Source organism: Protobothrops mucrosquamatus, unplaced genomic scaffold (genome assembly GCF_001527695.2).
Source record: "Protobothrops mucrosquamatus isolate PMUCROS unplaced genomic scaffold, P.Mucros_1.0 scaffold259, whole genome shotgun sequence".
NCBI classification, from domain to species: Eukaryota; Metazoa; Chordata; class Lepidosauria; order Squamata; family Viperidae; genus Protobothrops; species Protobothrops mucrosquamatus.
The window spans coordinates 179524-198307 of NW_015386606.1; the positions used below are offsets into that span (position 1 = coordinate 179524).

The 18784-nt window shown below is 35.7% G+C and overlaps 1 protein-coding gene across 1 annotated transcript in view; it reads left to right on the forward strand.

Moving 5' to 3' along the window:
- ZNF827 (zinc finger protein 827) overlaps window positions 1-18784 on the forward strand; it is an 89894-nt gene that overhangs the window by 48122 nt on the left and 22988 nt on the right. The window contains exons 5-7 of the mRNA XM_015814519.1: window positions 4224-4463; window positions 5557-5614; window positions 9092-9195. Of these exons, the coding sequence (XP_015670005.1) occupies window positions 4224-4463; window positions 5557-5614; window positions 9092-9195 (402 nt within the window). The remainder of the gene's footprint in view (window positions 1-4223; window positions 4464-5556; window positions 5615-9091; window positions 9196-18784) is intronic.

Genomic DNA, 18784 nt, shown 5'->3' on the forward strand with positions numbered 1-18784 from the left:
TCTAATTTTCTGAGATTGTGGATTTGGGGTTTTCATGAGCTGTAAGCCATAATCATCACAGTTATGACACATCACGGCTTGAACTATCTTGCTTTGCATGTAATGAGTCTATCTCATATATTAGGTTCACCTTTTAAGTTGCATTACTGAAATAAATGAATTTTTGCACGATATTCTAATTTTTCGAGTTTCACCTGTAGATATTATATAATGTAAATTAAGTTTTAATTGATTTTGTTTTAATGGACTTTCTTCTTAGTCCTTAACATCAAGGGGAGAGTTGGCTATTAAATTTGAGTGTTGTTTCAGAATACTAGATTAATTTCTGTGAAGAAAAAAAAGTGGAGGAAAAATGTTACATTGACATAAGAGAAAGTATGTTGTGCTCAAATGCAGCCTCCCACCCTGGGCCTTTAAAGGACCTTGTATATATGCCACCTAATTAATTTGATTAGTCCTATTTGTACAAAGCAAAACTATTATTTAACAGACCAAAATTGCATCTCTGCTATACTTTTTGTTGTAATCAATCACTTGCATATTCCCTGCTATCATTTTTTTTTTTTTTTGCATACTGTATTCTGCTCCTGGAGAAGTGAAGAGGTTGCTCTCTTGAGTCACTGGTGATAAAAAAGAACGAATTTCTCCAGCTTGAAACTACTGAGATTAATTTGCTGTCTCATAGCCTATCACCTGTTCTAAAGCAAGAGAAGGAATGTGAACTGATCTGTTAGCATTTGACCTCTTCCAGTCAGCCTTGAAACCAGGTCACAGCACTGTAAGGTATCACAACATGGATGGACAACTTCATGGCCCACTGCAAAAGTGAAACAAATGAAGATGCTATTTCATCTGTCAGCTCCCTTTGACATAATAAAGTACACGGGATTCTCCAAGCTGAAATAATGATTCTCTTTCCATCCTTTCCAAAATGTTATGACAGCAAGTTCCCCTTATCTAAACTATGCTGCTAACATGTACACTTTCTAAAGGTAAATGCCCAATATTGCTATTGTTGTGCAACTGCAACAATTCCCAGTCATGACAAGTATCCTGCCAGCAATTTGTTTCTGAGATATCATAGGTTTCAGTATCTTCTGTGCACAAAAAATTGGGTACCAAAATTATTACATTAAGCATAAGGAACAAGTGACTTAGAATATAAACAAACCAGCAAAGAAATAGTTACAGTTTTAATTGGAGGCCAGAAATTTTTGAGCAAGTATGCAAGTCATTTTCTCATCATCTAATATTAATTTCAATATCCTCCATGTTTAAAACCTTGCTACCATTTGTAAATATTTATAATAATCCATTTGAACAATATTAACCATCTCTTTTGACCTTAGCATTAGACTCAATTTATGCATGCATATCTCTAAATGATGATCTGTAAATGTCAAGTGCATGTGTGAATCAGCATCGGATTGCTTATAGCAGAGATAATTTCCATATCTGTGGTGTTGACTTAATAATTATTTTCATTGATTGTTCAAACATTTGGTACAGTTGACAAATAATGAACATGTTGACTCATAAATTGACTCATAATTTGTAGATATAAGCGATGATCAAATGATACTTTCCACTGTAAAGTATTGTAATTAATCATTATAGTTTAACTCTAAATGTATATATTTAGTTGATATTCAATATTTCAATAACTATCTTTGGGTTAATGATATATGATGAACACTCAGCTAAAAGAAACCTTGATCTGTCTAAATAATGTATTCTCTCTCTCTCTCTCTCTCTCTCTCTCTCTCTCTCTCTCTCTCTCTCTCTCTCTCTCTCTCTCTCTCTCTCCTATCCATGTTTGTATGTATGTGGGAATGGGTGAAGCAAATTCGTATTGTCATTGGAGGACCTAATAATTTTACTGAAGACACACTGTGCTTTAGGAATCAAGCTGCAGTTTCATTGAATTATTTATCCTTTCTTTCCTTGTTTGAAGACATATACTCTTTTGTCTATGGGAGAAATCTTAGAAAGTCCTTCTCCTTTGCCCAAAAGAGCAGAGAATGATTCATTTCATCTCCCCCTGCACAGAAAAAGATATATGGAAGAAGTGGCAGGAACTGATTCCACCCATTCCATCCCCCCATCTCAGCTTGCCTGCACCAGGGCAGGCGGCCGCATAGCATGTTGGGATTGCCTGCCTCCCCCCCCCACCTCTGGCTGCTGCTGCCACACATTGGGATTGCCTGCCTCCCCCCATGCCTCTGCTTGGAGGGCCGGCCTGGTGTTCGCAGCACTTGGACTTATCTGCGCTGTGTGGACTGCAGCTGCTGCCAACACCGTTGCCCCCTGTGCGCTCACCGCCTCCTGTGCTGGCCACGCCCCCCCCGGGCTGATGACAAACTTAACTGGGGCTTATTTTTGGGATAGGGCTTATTTTCTGGTTGGGTCTTATTTTCAGGGAAACACGATAATTGTTTTCCATCTATATTTTATAAGGTGTATTTTTCCTCATGTTTTTCCTACTTGTGCTATATTGTTTATACTTAGTTCTGTATATATTTAAACATAAATAATGAAGTTTCTGTGATAGTCAGGATAGAATCCTATGCCAAAATACCTGTGAGCAATCTTCATCAGAATATTGTTGAACTTTATTCTATACTTGACAAATCCACATTAGATTTTTTTTCTTCAAAGCAATAAAGCCTATAAAACACTGAGCCATCTATGAAGCTATTTTCTTTCAGAACCAGTCCCAATGGCTAAAATTAATACCATTTATAGGCTTATAATCAAGAATAAGTTATTATCTGGAGAAGATCCAAAGCTCTAAGAAGCCTTAGCACAATTAATTATGTGGGTGATGAAGATTCTGTACCACTTCTTCAATGGCATCCTGTTTCTGTAGTGTCTAAAGCAATTCAGATATTTTCAGTCAAGATACTGCTGCAAAATAATCATTACAAACATAAATAATAATACATTTGCATCACTTATCACTCCTATGAGAGTACCGCTATTTCCTTGAAGGACTTACCAATACAAAGCCATGAATAACAATGAATTAGTTTTCACTAATAAATGACCTCAAAGAAGCTTCTTATTTGGAAGTCTATAGAAGTTCGGTGGTACTTCCCCCCCCCCTTTTCATATACAGTATTCCACATACTTTTTTTTCATTTCCTGAGCTCTTTCATTGTTGTTTTTAATTGACTGTATACTGAAGCATCTTGAACAAAATAATCCAGTACTTTCTTAAAGGCAAACTATAAGACAATTGCTTTATTTGCGTGTCTGTGATAGGGAGGGGAAATCATAAGTAGTGTGGTAAAAGTTTGCTTGAAGTGCAGCCTTTGAGATCTCTTTGACTGGAAAAAGAGCTAATACTTCAAAAAAAAGTGGTCATTTAATCTGTACTCATAACTAAAGTATTTTTTCTGCAAGAGACAACAGTCCAAGAAGTGGGAAAGTGTTGTTTTATTTGGGGGAGTAGGTACTTTTATAGAATGAAATCAAAATCTTTAAAATTCTGATTGTAGTATAGTAGAAATGAGTGCAGAAAAATCTAATGGGAACCAAAATAATTATAAAGTATAACTACCATTTGTATAGAAATCTTACTTCTATTAATCAGACAAATACATAAAATTCAAGAGAGGAAATATTGAAAAAAATTACATTTTCATATAACTACCATGTGACAAACAATATGATTCTCACTAATAAATAAGGCATATTATGCAAAGAGAGAGAGAGAGAAAAAGAAAAAAGAGAAAGTGAAAGATTTTCAGTTTTTGAAACAAATTAAACTCACATACTGCAATGAAAAGCAACAAAATTAGTAAATAATTTTTCTTTGGAATCTAACCTGGTTTATTTTCTAATTATCTGGGTTTTTTGCCTTTAAGTAGTCAATATATATGGTAGTTTTTTTCTTTTAGGATCTTTGAGATTATTCCTGCTTTGAAAAACGTTCTATGATATTTTCCCCAAATTCATGGCTTTCTAGGGTAAATATTTATGGTTCAGACCTTTCTGAAATATAGTCTCTATTTATTTTAGAAATCAATATTGGGGTACAGTAGTTTCTTAATTTCAGTTTAGTATTTCTCTATTCATAAAATTTACTAAAATGTTTATTTTATAATTCCCGGCTAATTCTTGCAGTATAATATATAACTAATTTGTGTCATTTTTAAACTCTTCATTGATTTATTAATTGTCTGCATTTTTTATTTTATTTTTGAACTATATATTTGCAGCAGAAAGTTGCAAGGAATCCCAGACAATAAAGATTAAAGAAGAGCCAATGGAGGTTGAGATTCATGACTCCCATGCTTCTGTTTCACCTAGCCAAAATGTCAGTTACAGCACTTTACTCAGGCAAGAGATAACTGAACAGGTTCAAAAGATCCCTGAAAGCCGTGTAGTTCCGGAGAGAAACCTCTTTAGCCAAGATATATCCGTGAAAATGGCTTCAGAATTACTTTTTCAATTGTCAGGTAAGTATTATATCTAGAGATTCACATTATACTTTTCCAGATTTGTCGTGTCTGAATTTGCTGTTTGTTGATTTTTTAAGTATCTATACTAATACTTAGAAGCTGCAGTTATACATATTTTCACATTTACAAAGTTTTATTAGTTTATAATATACGATACAATCGAAATACAAAGTAAATAACAGAAAAGATGGGGAAGGGAAAAGAGAGTAGAGAAGTGAGGTCAAGGAGAGAAAAAAGGGGAAAAAAGGCATTGACTTCTGATTTTCTTTTGTGCAATAAAGTATCAACTTCAAATTTGAAAGTGTTATACATATTTAAAATAGTCACAATGTGTCTTATTTTGGGGGAAGCATGGTATGTATAGAATAGCACTACTAAACACAAAGACTATTTCTAAATAAACATAGTTATTATGGTTACAGTTCAATTAGAAAAATAGCCTTGCTTCACCATTTAATTCCTACAAAAAAAATCAGCCAAAATTAACCAAATGTTGCCATCTGACTAGTCAACTTTGTAAGCAGTATAGCAGAAGCTACCGTTGCATATTACAAATTAACTTCTATATTTTTCCATGATTTTTATAAAAGAAAATATAGGAGACAATTTACCCCTAACAATTTCCTAAGAAAGTATTTAAATAATTATCTAGAAATGGGGGGGGGGGGAGAAGCATGGACATCATCTTCTTTTTCTACTTTTTCTGCATTGTGTGAATTGCAACGTAGAGGTTTATCTAAGCTTTAGATTACCTCTAGAGTTCATTCTTTCTATAGCTCAATACAATATATGGCTACATTCTCAGCATATCTTTTTCTTGTTTGTTTGCTTGCCTTACCTTATTCTTCTTGCATACCAAAGAGAGCACATAGAAACTGTCATTTAGGCCCCAATTACTCTGAAAAAGAAAATGTGGAACTCCTCAGTAAGACTCATGTAAATAGACTTAACATTTCAATGAGAAGCTGGAGAAAACATTTGGATAGGTTAATAAATCCATATAAATATCATTTTTCATATTAAAACGGTAATACTTTCATGACCAAAATTTAATTTTATTTTGCTTAAATAATAATTTATTTTTCCACAGAAAAAGTGAGCAAAGAGCACAATCAGTCTAAAGATAATACCATCACAATTACAACTAGGTAAGTACTATTCATGATAAACAAAAGTAGGCTTGATAAAGTTCAGTGTAACATCATTTTTATAGATATTTAGCTCAGGTGTCCAGCAAATATTTTATTTCATATTTTAGAGGATAATATGTATCTAATGAAAACTCGTGCAGATAGAGATAAAACATTTCCAGAAATGTTAAAATAATTAAGAGGGAGAAAATAGTTTTTTCCCCTGGAAAAAATGAAACTTTGGGAAATAATTGAAATATTTGCAGGCATAAAATAAAGTTTTTTTAAATAAAATGTATTACATATAATTTCCTTATAAAAATATACATAATGAATAAAAAATGAAAATATAGCTGTTTCAAATGTATTTACAAATGTAATGATTTGATCTATTTTTACATATTTTAATATTTGATACAAATAAGAGGTATAGACCTTAAGGCAGACATGTCAAACTCGCGACGTCACGTGACATCGCGTGACATATCAGAGCTTTTTCCCCATTGCCGGCAATGGGGTGGGCGTGGTTTTGTTGTGGGCCGGCAGTTTGACATCCCTGCCTTAAGGAAAGTAACATCTCTTCATTTTTGCCTATTTAGTAGCAGCAGTTACAAAAAAAATCAATATGAAAGAGAAGAAACTGTTAACATCCAAATACATCAAACAAAAACATTCATTACGTCTTCAAGTGCTTTTTTTCAAAAAAAAAAAATACTTTTAACGTGAAACAGGAAGGGAGGGAAGGAGGGAGGATCAAAGTTGTTAACTAATATCATTTTCTGAATCTGAGATAATCTCATTATCAAGTCACTCCTCTGATCCTTCATTTATATCATTTTATCTTTTTATTTGTATTTTTAAATGTTATCTGTTTTGTTAAGATTTCAATAAGAATACTAGGAAACAATTCATATTTTTTTCTTTTTCAGTCTTTGAAAAAACCAAACAAAATGTCTTAGATTTTCTAAGATGTCTTCGTTTTTTAACCAAGCCTTCACATCACTATGCATGGTCCGCAATCTAGCAAGAATTGAATACAGTTAAATCCCTTTGATTTCCTACTGAAACTATGTGATTTACTATGGCTGGATTATAGAATGTCCTGTTTTTTATTAATGTGTATCTCTGTTTGAGATGTAATTAAATATGCAAGTCAATCATGAAGCAAACTAATGAAATATTCTTGATGTGCATATAAATTATAAGATTGTATTTATACCATGCATTCAAAGGATTATTTTCTATACTCACTGTTGTCAGACACCATGGATATGAAACCTCATCATTTTAAGGCAAACTGCTGATCAACACATTGCTTTACTTTTTCTTACTTAATCACTGATGTCATGTGGATTATTCTCATGTCTGTTTGAGTGTAAGAGAAGCAGTTTAATACCTATCTTCTCCAGCTTGAATTTGAAAGAAAATAAAACATGGTGCCCCGCCCTAGTAGTCTTAAAATAGATTTTATTTGTATCAATGGGAACTCTTTTTTATAAGCCTCCTATTGCACCAGGTTGCAGAAGCAGGGAAACTCTTCTTAGATCACTGCCAGAGAGGAAATAATAATAGTTCCCTTCATGCTTACTATTAATTAAGGAAAATTAGATATGTGGCTGTTGGGAATTTTTATTTTAACTTGGCATGATTTCTCAATTTCTCCCTAAAATCTCACTTATGTTCAATTTGGCAAAAAACCACTGAGTATGATATCAAATTTCTTACCTTGTTTAATCCAATAAGTTAAGAAGTTGCTCTCAGGAGATTCTGAAAAGACTTATAAACTCGCCTTTTTCGCCGAGCCCTGAAGGCCCATCTATTCCGTGCGGCCGGCCTGGCGTAGTTTGATTATGTTTTAGTGGGGGTTTTGTATGGGGTACTTTTAGAGCAGGCCTGTTATTTAATTTGATTTTAGAACAGAAACTTGTGTATATTTATCGTGGTTTTTATTATCGCCTGTTCACCGCCCTGAGTCCCGTAAGGGAGATAGGGCGGTATATAAATTCAATTAATAATAATAATAATAATAATAATAATAATAATAATTAAATTAGTCATTATAGTAAAAAGTAAGCAACCTCAACCTCTGTATAGAGCAGGGGTTCTCAACCTTGGCAACTTTAAGACTTGTGGACTTCAACTCTCAGAATTCCTCAGCCAGCAAAGTTGGCTGAGGAATTCTGGGAGTTGAAGTCCACAAGTCTTAAAGTTGCCAAGGTTGAGAACCGCTGGTATAGAGGGACAGTAATGATGGTGAAGCCAAGAAGAATTTTTGGAAGGCAGAATAGAAACAGGGCCAAGTTACCTTTCAGCTGCTAAATAAGTGATGCTGTAAGATTATTTTTCTGGACTGGCCTGTTAACTTGGTTAAGATCTCATTTCAAAAAATTACAATCAAGCCTCTTGGATCCTCAAAAATAGCATTTAGATTACAATCAGGAGGAAAAAAACAAATCAATCTATTGAAAATCATGTGCAATGCATTTGGGATAGTAGTCAACTATTCCTAAGCTATTAACATTCAAATATCATTGTAGTCTTTTTCAAAATTTTATTCCTTCCTTTGAATTTATCACCCAAAGCTCCCTTTGGCTTTTTGGACTTGACTTTAAACAATTGCTTTTATTGTTTATATGGAAATTAGCTAGTAAATTAAGGCAGGTGCTAATTATTTAAACAAGCCATTCAGGTAGTGCTGGGGAGACACGGAGGAATAGCATTATTGTATATTATAAAAATTCAGACACGCTATAAGAGTGCTAGTAGTACTATTACTACCTAAATAGCTTCCTTAAACAACAGATAAAATGCATTGGCTCAGCCAAAGAGGAGATAAATAATTGTGACAAGAACACTTAACTTCAAAAGATTCCTTAATTACAAATACATTTTCCAAAAAAATTAGCTGCTTACTAAAGGTCATATTGGAAATAAACATTGTGCTTCATGTAAAAAATATTAAGAGGAGGTGTCAATCTTCACACTGACTTCTACTTTATCCAGACCACTTGAATTAACTTGGCTGGAACCTGCTTCTGGTATATATAGTTTGTCTTTGCAGTGTAGTGCTTTATAAAATCTCATATAAACTGCCCTATGTCCTGAAATTCCTCTACCAAGAGTGGGCAATCCACTAATACTGCTTTTCTGAACATCTGCATTGGCCATGGAAAATAATATTTATTCCAGAATTATATTGGGAAGATCTTGAGATTTGGCCAGCAAAATTAAGTTTTTTTAGCGGTTGGTTAGCTTGTTTTGAATCATTTTCAAAATATTTTTGACAGTATTTAGGATTGGGACATTGATAGTACTAGTCCATAATATTGATTTTTGCAATAACTGTTGTGAAAGTTTATCAAAAACATGCTTTCAGTCTTGTATATCTCTAAACCATAAAATTCAAAGAGATACACCATGTGATATAGTTATGCATTAATAGGACTTATTTACTAATTAATATATATTTCTGTTTTAAAAATCATTTTTCCTCAGCCCATTTTTTTCTGAAGATACTTTTAGACAATCACCATTCACTTCCAACTCAAAAGATCTTCTGTCTAATGAGAGTGCTGTTCAGGGAAGAACATCAGTTCTAGGTATAGTAACACCATGTTTCAAATGTTGTGGAAAAAGTGCTAAACATAATATGTCAAATAAAAATAGTGTATTGGTTTTTACTTAGTTTAACAAGAATTATTAGTAGTTCAAATTTGTTGGGGAGTTGGGAAAAAAATGATTAATTGCATGGGAAGAATGGCAGTAAAAACTGTGAGAATGAATGTTAATTAGAAATTCCTAATTAGAATACTGGGAAGAATGTTGATCTATAGCAGTCATGCCAAACTTGCAACGTGCAACGTATCGTGACTTTTCCCCCCATTGCCGGCAGTTTGACATGCCTGATCTATAGCAATTATTTCTCTGGATTGCTTTTTCTGCTATATATACTCACTTGCAATATTGTCATAGAAATTGTCTGGTTCAAGCATACATCGCATGAAACCATAGGTATAGGATAAAATAGAATAGAATAGAATAGAATAGAATAGAATAGAATAGAAAATGGCTTGTGGGGTAGAGTTTAGATTAAAGATTGCATAAATAGCATATTTGTATTAAAACTGGGCTTTGGTTGGGCATATTGGCCGGGATAATTTAATCCATAAAATACGTAATCATTCTGTTAGTGTTTTCTGCATCCAAGGTTAACCAAGCTAATACGGATCTTTAGAATCTCTTGCAGCTCCTGAAAGATTTGGTTTATTCTTTTATTGTTGCTGTAGAGAACTGTGTGAGATCACTTTGCAGAAATAAAGTGTTATGGATGCTATGCTATTTAAGATTCTATTAAGATGTAATATCTTTTGCAATTGTTATTAACTCCATTTTGAAACATGGGTAAAATATAGTCTAATCATAGTCTGGTTTAGTCTCCTTTCATATTTGTCCAAAAGGCATACATGACTGTGGGAAAGAGTATACCCAAACACAGTGGCCATTGTTTTCTGGCTGTTTGGCCATAGCTAAGAGAAAAACCTCTCTAAAAAATTAAATACAAGTAGTCCTTGACTTACGAGAGTTCATTTAGTGACTGGTAAAAGTTATATTATTGAAAAAAGTGACTTATGACCATTTTTCGCACTTACAACAGTTGCAGCATTCTTATGGTCACTTGATCAAAATTCAGGCAGTCGATAACTGTCTCATATTTATGATGGTTGTAGTGTCCTGGGTCATGTGATCCCCTTTTGCAACCTACTGACAAGCAAAGTCAATGGAGAAGCCAGATTAACTTAACAACCTTGTTACTAACTTAACAACTGCAATGATTCACTTAACAACTGTGGCAAGAAAGGTCATGAAATGGGGCAAAACTCACTTAACAAATGTCTACTTAGCAACACAAATGTTGGGCTCCATTGTAGTCATAAGTCAAGGACTACCTGCATTATGTATTAGAAAATTAAGGGAAAACAGAGCTATATTAATGAGCATAGTATTTCCTATCTTCACAATTTTCTATAAATTAGAATTTTTGTGAGGTAAGGGATGGAGACTAGAAAGCATTATTGTTCGTACTTGGTGCCTATACTTTGAAATATTCTTTCTCTAGAACAGTGGTGGTGAACCTATGGCACGGGTGCCAGAGGTGGCACTCGGAGCCCTCTCTGTGGGCACACGTGCCGTTGCCCCAGCCTTGCCTCCTCCATGACCCCCTCCTCTCCAGCAGCCCCCTTGAAGGAGAGTCACCCCCGAGCGTGGCCCACACGGAGCAGTGCAGCCAAGGACATGGCAGCCAGGCAGCGTAGACAAGACTCTGCCCTCGCACCCCATCATGCAGTTGATGCTGCAGGGCGCGGGTAGAGGGTGTGGCCGCCATAGCGCTGCTGGGCTGCCTGGGCGATCTGCAGTGGGCCCTGGAGGCGGTGAGTGGTCCTGTGGATAGATGGGGTGGGGGATGGTGGGCAGAGCAGGGATGGGGCCAGTTTTTGGGCATTTGATCTTTAAAAGGTTCGCCATCACTGATCTAGAACTTAGATTGGTTCCTTCAGGCAATGTTTTTTGGAAGCCAGCAAATACAGAATTCTTCCAATGTAACCATCATAATTTTTCTTTATTCACTTTTTATTCCTTTTATTTTTACTATTGGCTTTGCTTTGGAATTTTTAGGTATTCTAGGCACTGATATTCTGAAGGTTTTAATTAAAATAATATTTTTTCTCCTTTTCTCGTCATAGAGATTTTTTTTACTTATTTTTGTTTTTCTTAGATGTTTTTATTATTTTTTATTTTGTTGTAAGCCGCCAAGAATCAGAATGATTCAGGGGCATACAAATTAAATAAATAAACAAAGCTAATAAATAAGTAAATTGTAGATTTAGATCTTTGGCTATGAAGTAAAGTATATAAATGGCATACCCAAGGGCTTCAAGTAGAGGAATGGAAAACATTTTGAATCTGAAAAGTTTCGAATTTGAAACAGTCATTATGTTTGGAACTGGTTGTCCTAGCCATTCTGTGTTTTATGCCTTAAATAGAGCTCAGGCACTCAGAGCAGTTTCTAACATAAAACAACTGTTTAAACTTGAAATGGCTGTTTTGAATTCAAAACAGAACATTATAAATTCAAAACATTTTGCACGCTTCTGCTTCCAACTTTATGTCAGAAATGAGAAATATCTCAGTAAGAGTCACATGCAGCTAAAATCTGGCATTAGAAAAGTTCACATATGCACCTTCTGGAGGGGCAGGAATAGAAAAATAGTGAGCAGTATAGTAGTTTTTGTGATACAATTTAAAATGCCCAGTGGCATCTTGATACTGGGTAGTACAGTATATGGAAAAGTTTGGTAAAGAAAACAGCATCTAAAAGTTTGCCATGACTGCTGTTTCTACTCAGTTTGAGGGACCTAAAACAAAGTATCTTTGAATATGATAGTGGGCAGCAACTGCATTTTATTTTTCTAGGCCAATATTTCTCAACCTTAGCAACTTTAAGATGTATGGTTTTCAACATCCAGAATTCCCAGCCAGCCATGGGGAATTCTGGGGATTGAAATCCATGTATCTTAAAGTTGCCAAGATTGACAAACTTTGGTCTATTATCAGTTCAGCAATAGTTTCTGGACTCGTTGCCTCCGGGTGAGGCTATTCTGAGAAATTGGGAAGGAAGATGATCAATTTGTAGCCATTTTGCCCAATTTTTTCTCTTTCTTAGTCAGGTCCTGATTTCATGCCACTGAAATAAAGAAACATTGCATCAACATGGGCCTGGCATTTTCCAGACCTTTCACCTGCTGATGCCAGGTGGGGCAAAGGTGTTATCTTCCTTTTTTACCCCTTTAGATATTATTCTAGATAGTATCAATGCAGTTCAGTGATTAATATTGATTTTAATTCATGTTTCTTACAAATACGGAAGGTTAATATACAATAAGGTGAGCCTATCAAAATACACTAACAAAGCAAAATATTAGATCGATTTATAGTCATCAGACAAAGTCATAGTTTAGTGTTAACAGAATTGCAAAGTTAAGGCTTCCATCTGATTACTATTTGTAATGTTTATTTTGTTTTGTTTTATTCTTTTGTAATGCTGCAAACATGAAAATTTCAGAAAATTGGGGGGGGGGGGGATCAGCATTGGCTAAAAACCTCCCAGCATACTTTTCCTAATATTTTGCCAATAAGCAAAATTAGGATTCCTATAAAATGCATTTTCTCTTATTTACAAAAATCATAGGATTAATGGCCGAGAGAACCAGTTTGGTCTAGTGATTAGGTACCAGGCTAGAAACCAGGTGACTGTGGGGTCCAGTCCTGCCTTAGGTATGAAAGCTGGCTGGGTGATTTTGCACCAGTGTCACTTTCAGCTGACGACTCATGCTTGGATGACAAGATGGTCAGTCAATTCCTGTCAGAACCAATGGATGAACATTCAGTTGATCTGAAAAAAATGAATCCTATATTTGGGGAAAATGTAGAAAGGGAAAAAAAGTAGGATTGGAGGAGCAATCACTAAATCCCATTCTTTCAGGAAAGAGGAAAATAGGAAGGAAAATAGGATTTCTGTGCAGAGTCCAGACTGAAGAAGATTCATATAATTCATTCTCAACAGAGGCAAGGGCCTGCATGCATTATAAGCAAAACTTAGTAGTGACTGTGGAATATTAATGCTTTTGTAGAAGCACAGAAAATGGAAGAATCAGCTGCTATAATATAACTCAGGGGGAACAGCCCAGATTGTTAATTATATAAAGTAAGCATAAGATGTATCATTTGGAAGGGGGTGAGGCATGATCTTTGATGCATATGTAGGATATGCTTAGATGAACTGATCCATGTAGTTGATTTATAGTTTTAGATCAGCCTAGTAAGTTACTATTTAAATTCAAATAGTAATTTGAATTTAAACATATTTGGAAACATGTGTGGGCACACATGTAAGCGTCTCTTTGCATCTTATTAAATTAAATACAAATTACCACAGATTGTTCCATAGCTATGAATGGAGCTGTACAATTCCAGAAAAAGATGCAGTTTCTCTAAAGAGTTGTTAACAGATACTGCATGACTTGAACACCTATGTATTTTCAGTCCAAACAGAGCATAGCATTCTAGAGCATAGCCATACAGTAAGGCATTTGATAAAGTAGACCACAACCTACTACTTGATAAGATAGAAAAATGTGGGTTAGACAGCATCACCACCAGATGGATTCATAGCGGCTGACCAGCCGTACTCAGCATGTGGTCTTCAGTGGAACCGCATCTACATGGAGGGAAGTGTGTATTGGGGTGCCCCAGGGCTCTGTTCTAGACCCAGTGCTCTTCAACAGCTTCATCAATGATTTGGATGAGGGGATAGATGGGGAACTCATCAAATTTGGAGACGACACCAAGCTGGCAAAAATAGCTAACACTCCAGAAGACAGGCTTAAGATACAGAAGGATCTTGACAGACTTGAACATTGGGCGCTATCTAATAAAATGAAATTCAATGATGAAAAAAGTAAGGTTCTACATTTAGGCAAGAAAAATCAAATGCACAGCATAGTATAGGTGGTACCTTGCTCAATAGTAACAACTGTGAGAGGGATCTCGAAGTCCTAGTGGACAATCACTTAAATATGAGCCAGCAGTGTGCTGCAGCTGCCAAAAAAGCCAACACAGTGGTTGGCTGCATTAACAGAGGGATAGAATCAAGATCATGTGAAGTGTTAATACCACTTTACAATGCCTTGGTAAGGCCACACTTGGAATACTGCATCCAGTTTTGGTCACCACGATGTAAAAAAGATGTTGAGACTCTAGAAAGAGTACAGAGAAGAGCAACAAAGATGATCAGGGGACTGAAGGCTACAACATATAAGGAACAGCTGCTGGAATTGGGAATGTCTAGTCTAATGAAGAGAAGGACGAGGGGGGGGGACACGATAGCCGTGTTCCAATATCTCAGGGGCTGCCACAAAGAAGAGGGAGTCAAGCTATTCTCCAAAGCACCTGAAGGCAGGACAAGAAGCAATGAATGGAAACCAATCAAAGAGAGAAGCAACCTAGAACTAAGGAGAAATTTTCTGACAGAACAATTAATCCAGCGGTTCTCAACCTATAGGTCGCGACCCCATTTGGGGTCGATCGACCATTTCACGGGGGTCGCCAAGCAAGGCTGTCCGCCATTTTTTCCCCCTTTTTTTTCCCTTGAGCTGGGCCAGCTGGTGGTCGGCCTGGTCCATCTCTGCCGCTTGCCAGCTACGCCTCGGCCGGCACAGGGGGCGGAACCACGCATGCGCGGCGCTCCCGGGCAGGGAAAGTCCTCGACTTACGACTGGTTGGGTTGTCCTCGACTTACGACCGGTTTAGTCCTCGACTTACGACCAGTTTAGTCCTTGGCTTATGACCGGTTTAGTCCTCGACTTACGACCGGTTGGGGGTCGCGGCATTAAAAAGGTTGAGAACCACTGAATTAATCAGTGGAACAACCTGCCTCCAGAAGCTGTAAATGATCCAACACTGGAAGTTTTTAAGAAGAGACTGGACAGCCATTTGTCTGAAATGGTATAGAGTTTCCTGCCTGAGCAGGTGGTTTGGCTAGATGTCCTTCAAGGTCCATTCCAACATTATTATTGTTGTTGTTGTTGTTGTTATTGTTATTATTTATATGTGAACCTGTCAACTGAACATTCAAATTGACTGGCGCTAATGGTTGACACGGGTTGCTACCAGCATCCTAGGTATCAACCAAGTACCTCCTTAAAATGTAAGATGTTCCGAGTAGTGCAGTTTTTTGTAACATTGCTGGAGTTATTGCAGGAAGCTGCAGTTTCTTGAAATATTTTGCAAAGTTTTTGGACATAGTTCCCAGTGCCCATGACAATGCCCATGACATTTCATCCATAATCGTGCAGTTTCAATGGCCAGGTCGCGATATTTTATAATTTTTTCCAGTTCTTTTTTTTTTACTCTGGCATCGCCTGGTATAGCGATATCAATCAGTTGTACGCTTCGGTTCTCTACAACTGCGATATCTGGCATGTTGTGTTCCAAATGGTGATCTGTCTGTACTCGAAAGTCCCACAAGATCTTCACCCTCTCATTCTCGACAACTTTTTCCACCCTATGTTCCCACGACTTTTCAGACACAGGCAAGTCGGATTTTTTACACAATGCCCAGTGGATTAAATTAGCAACTCGGTCCTGTCTAGATTTGTAGTCAGTTTGCGCGATTTTGCTGCACTCGCATATTAGATGTGAAACAGTTTCAACTTTGTCATTGCAAAGTCGGCAATTTGAATTGTCAGTGGATTTTTGTATCTTCGCTTTCATGGCATTAGTTTGTAGTGCTTGTTCTTGAGCAGCCAGTATTGAGCCTTCCGTTTCTTTCTTTCTTTCTTTCTTTCTTTCTTTCTTTCTTTCTTTCTTTCTTTCTTTCTTTCTTTCTTTCTTTCTTTCTTTCTCTCTCTCTCTCTCTCTCTCTCTCTCTCTCTCTTTCCTTCCTTCCTTCCTTTCTTTCTTATTATTATTATTAGTATTATTAGATGTTATCTAATAACTTTTACATTGATGTTAAGTTGATTTAAAAAATGAAATATTTACAAAAATCAGATTTCAGGTTTTTTTTAAAGTACAGTCATTAGCTAGTACAACAGGTTCCACAATTTTAAGTTCTTTATTTATTTGGTTCATTTCTTGTACTCCAGTACTAATCTCCAGTATCTCTAACATTTTGTTATAAAAATTGTCCATTAATTCTTTTTGCTCTTTAAAAGTTGTCACTATCAATAACAGGACCAAACATCTTATTTCATAATTAAAGCAGCTTCTTTTAGCAGCCCTTGCTATCCAGAAAAGTCAAGAGAGAGTACTCAAGTACTGTAGCTTATGCCAACATGCTGAGTTGACATTTTCACTGAGCAATTTATTTTCGTAAGATAAATTTACATTAGAACTGAAGCTATGATTAAAAGCCTCCAGCACCTTAGAAAACATTTCACACATGACTGTCAGTAAAAAAAACTGATAGTTTTAATTGTAATACTGTAAAAAGATCCATAACAGTAGCCATGACACTTAGGTTGAAAAGAAAGTAAATGAATCGCTTACAAACCAAGTGGGAAATATTCTTTCAGTCCATGAGACAGCATATGACAGTGCCAATAGTAATAAAATGCCAAACATACTGGCATTATATGATAGCGAGAAAGAGGCTGCCTGTGTTATAAATAATTCTGCCAACATTTCTAGCTTAGTTTAGCTCTGACATAGATTTGGCCCGTGAGTTCAGTGGTATCTTATACTGTAAACTTGAGGGATCTTGTTGGAAGGCACTGTTAAAATCCTGATTTAACAATAACTTTAATTTTAAAATGTTAATGTAACTTTATCATGGATTGTTTTATCTCTGAATGCCAGACATTTGGAACAGCCTTTCTAAACCTGGTATCTACTAGAATTGCTGAGCTGAAACTTCCATAATCTGTTGCAAGCATAACTTTACAGTCATTTTATCTTGTGTGTTTTTAACCTCAGTTATTGAATTGGGTAATCATATCCTGCTCAGGGTTGACTGGATTGGAACAGATTAAAAGATGTAAATAAAATAAAACAAACATTTTCAAACTAATAGAAAAACAACCTGACATTGGAATCATAAGGAATTAAAACATGCATTTTCTTGGTAATAGATTCAGGACCTCCTTTGTGAAAAATCAAGTGCTAGAATGATGGAAAAACCCTTGAGAGCCCAATCAGATTCTGTCAGACTAAGTGGATAATACGAACTATGTAGGCAAACAGTCCATAAAGTGGCTGTTCAGAGAAAAGAATGGATATCTTGTATTCCTATGCACCTGAAAATATGCATTATATTTTTATAAATATAATGGTGATGAAGTGGGATCCCCTAGGAACACTAAATAAATTTCACTGAAAGCAGACAAAATAATTAAACATAATGAAGAGTCAAAACATATTAAGAAAAATCAAATAAGGGGGAAAAAGGTACAGATTCACTTTGAAATATAAAGGTCAGCAGAAACTTCACTACAATTTTATATTAGCTGGAAAGCCTTGGACATATGATTGAATTCTTAACAGCTACCAGAAATGATCCGTGGATTTGGAAGTCAAAAAGAAGTCTCTTACTTTCTAGGAAAGCATACCGGTATTGCTAGTTTGTGCTGAGGTACTGTATATTTAGCCAAAGGAGAAAAGAATCCTAGGTTAGCATTAAACGCTGCCACAGGCTTCGTGATTACAAGCAACTACTTCTCTAGCAGCACAAAAGATGACAGTGTGTTTCCATTTGCACTGACACAAACACTCAAATGCAATACTTAAGATGGTGACCTTTAAAACACATTTTGTTTAAGGAATTGCAAACACATGCCACATGTATGTTCCTGAGTCCTCTGAAGCCTTTTTTTGTTTTTGAATCTGAAGCATTTGCACAGTTGGTGGCAGTTTTTTTATATATATATAAAAATCCATGCTCAAAAACAAAGAACAAGGCTTGTGAGAATAACTATGTAAGAAGAGAGCCATCTTGGTCTATGCTGGCAAACAATCAGAAAACTGGTGGCACTTTTTCCAACTAACAGATTATATTAAAAGGCATAAGATCACTTCATCAGATGTAAAATTATTTTACTTTTTTAAAAACTGATTAGACAAATTAAGATTGCTGTTCATTTAAAAAGGCAAGAGAAAAATCAAGTGTTTTAACAAGCATTGTGAAACTGACTTGAAACGGAAGGATTATGTTTGCATTCCCTGAAAAGATTCCCCTGTACCCTTTGCCATACATAGGTTGTAATGACCCCTATAATATGTTTTTTTTGCACCCAAGAGCTGGAAATCATGGTAGAATAACTGAGAATAGGAAAACTATCCCTCTGAGGTTTGTTTGACAGAGTTGGTGGACCTGATTTCATTCCAGTTTCACATAAATTGACACAGAATTAGAAAAATACTGGAATAGCCTTTTTAAAAAATCTACTCTCCTCTTGTAAAGCCATGAAAAGATTTAAAATGTTTGCTTGGATTTTTAACCTACTTCAGTTTAACATCACGTCTGAATATGGATGGTTTGTGGTTAGTTTTTAATTATTGTCACTTTAACAGTATAGTTTTAACTGTGGTTTCTGGATTGGGTTATTTTATTACTTGACATCAGCCACTTATAAA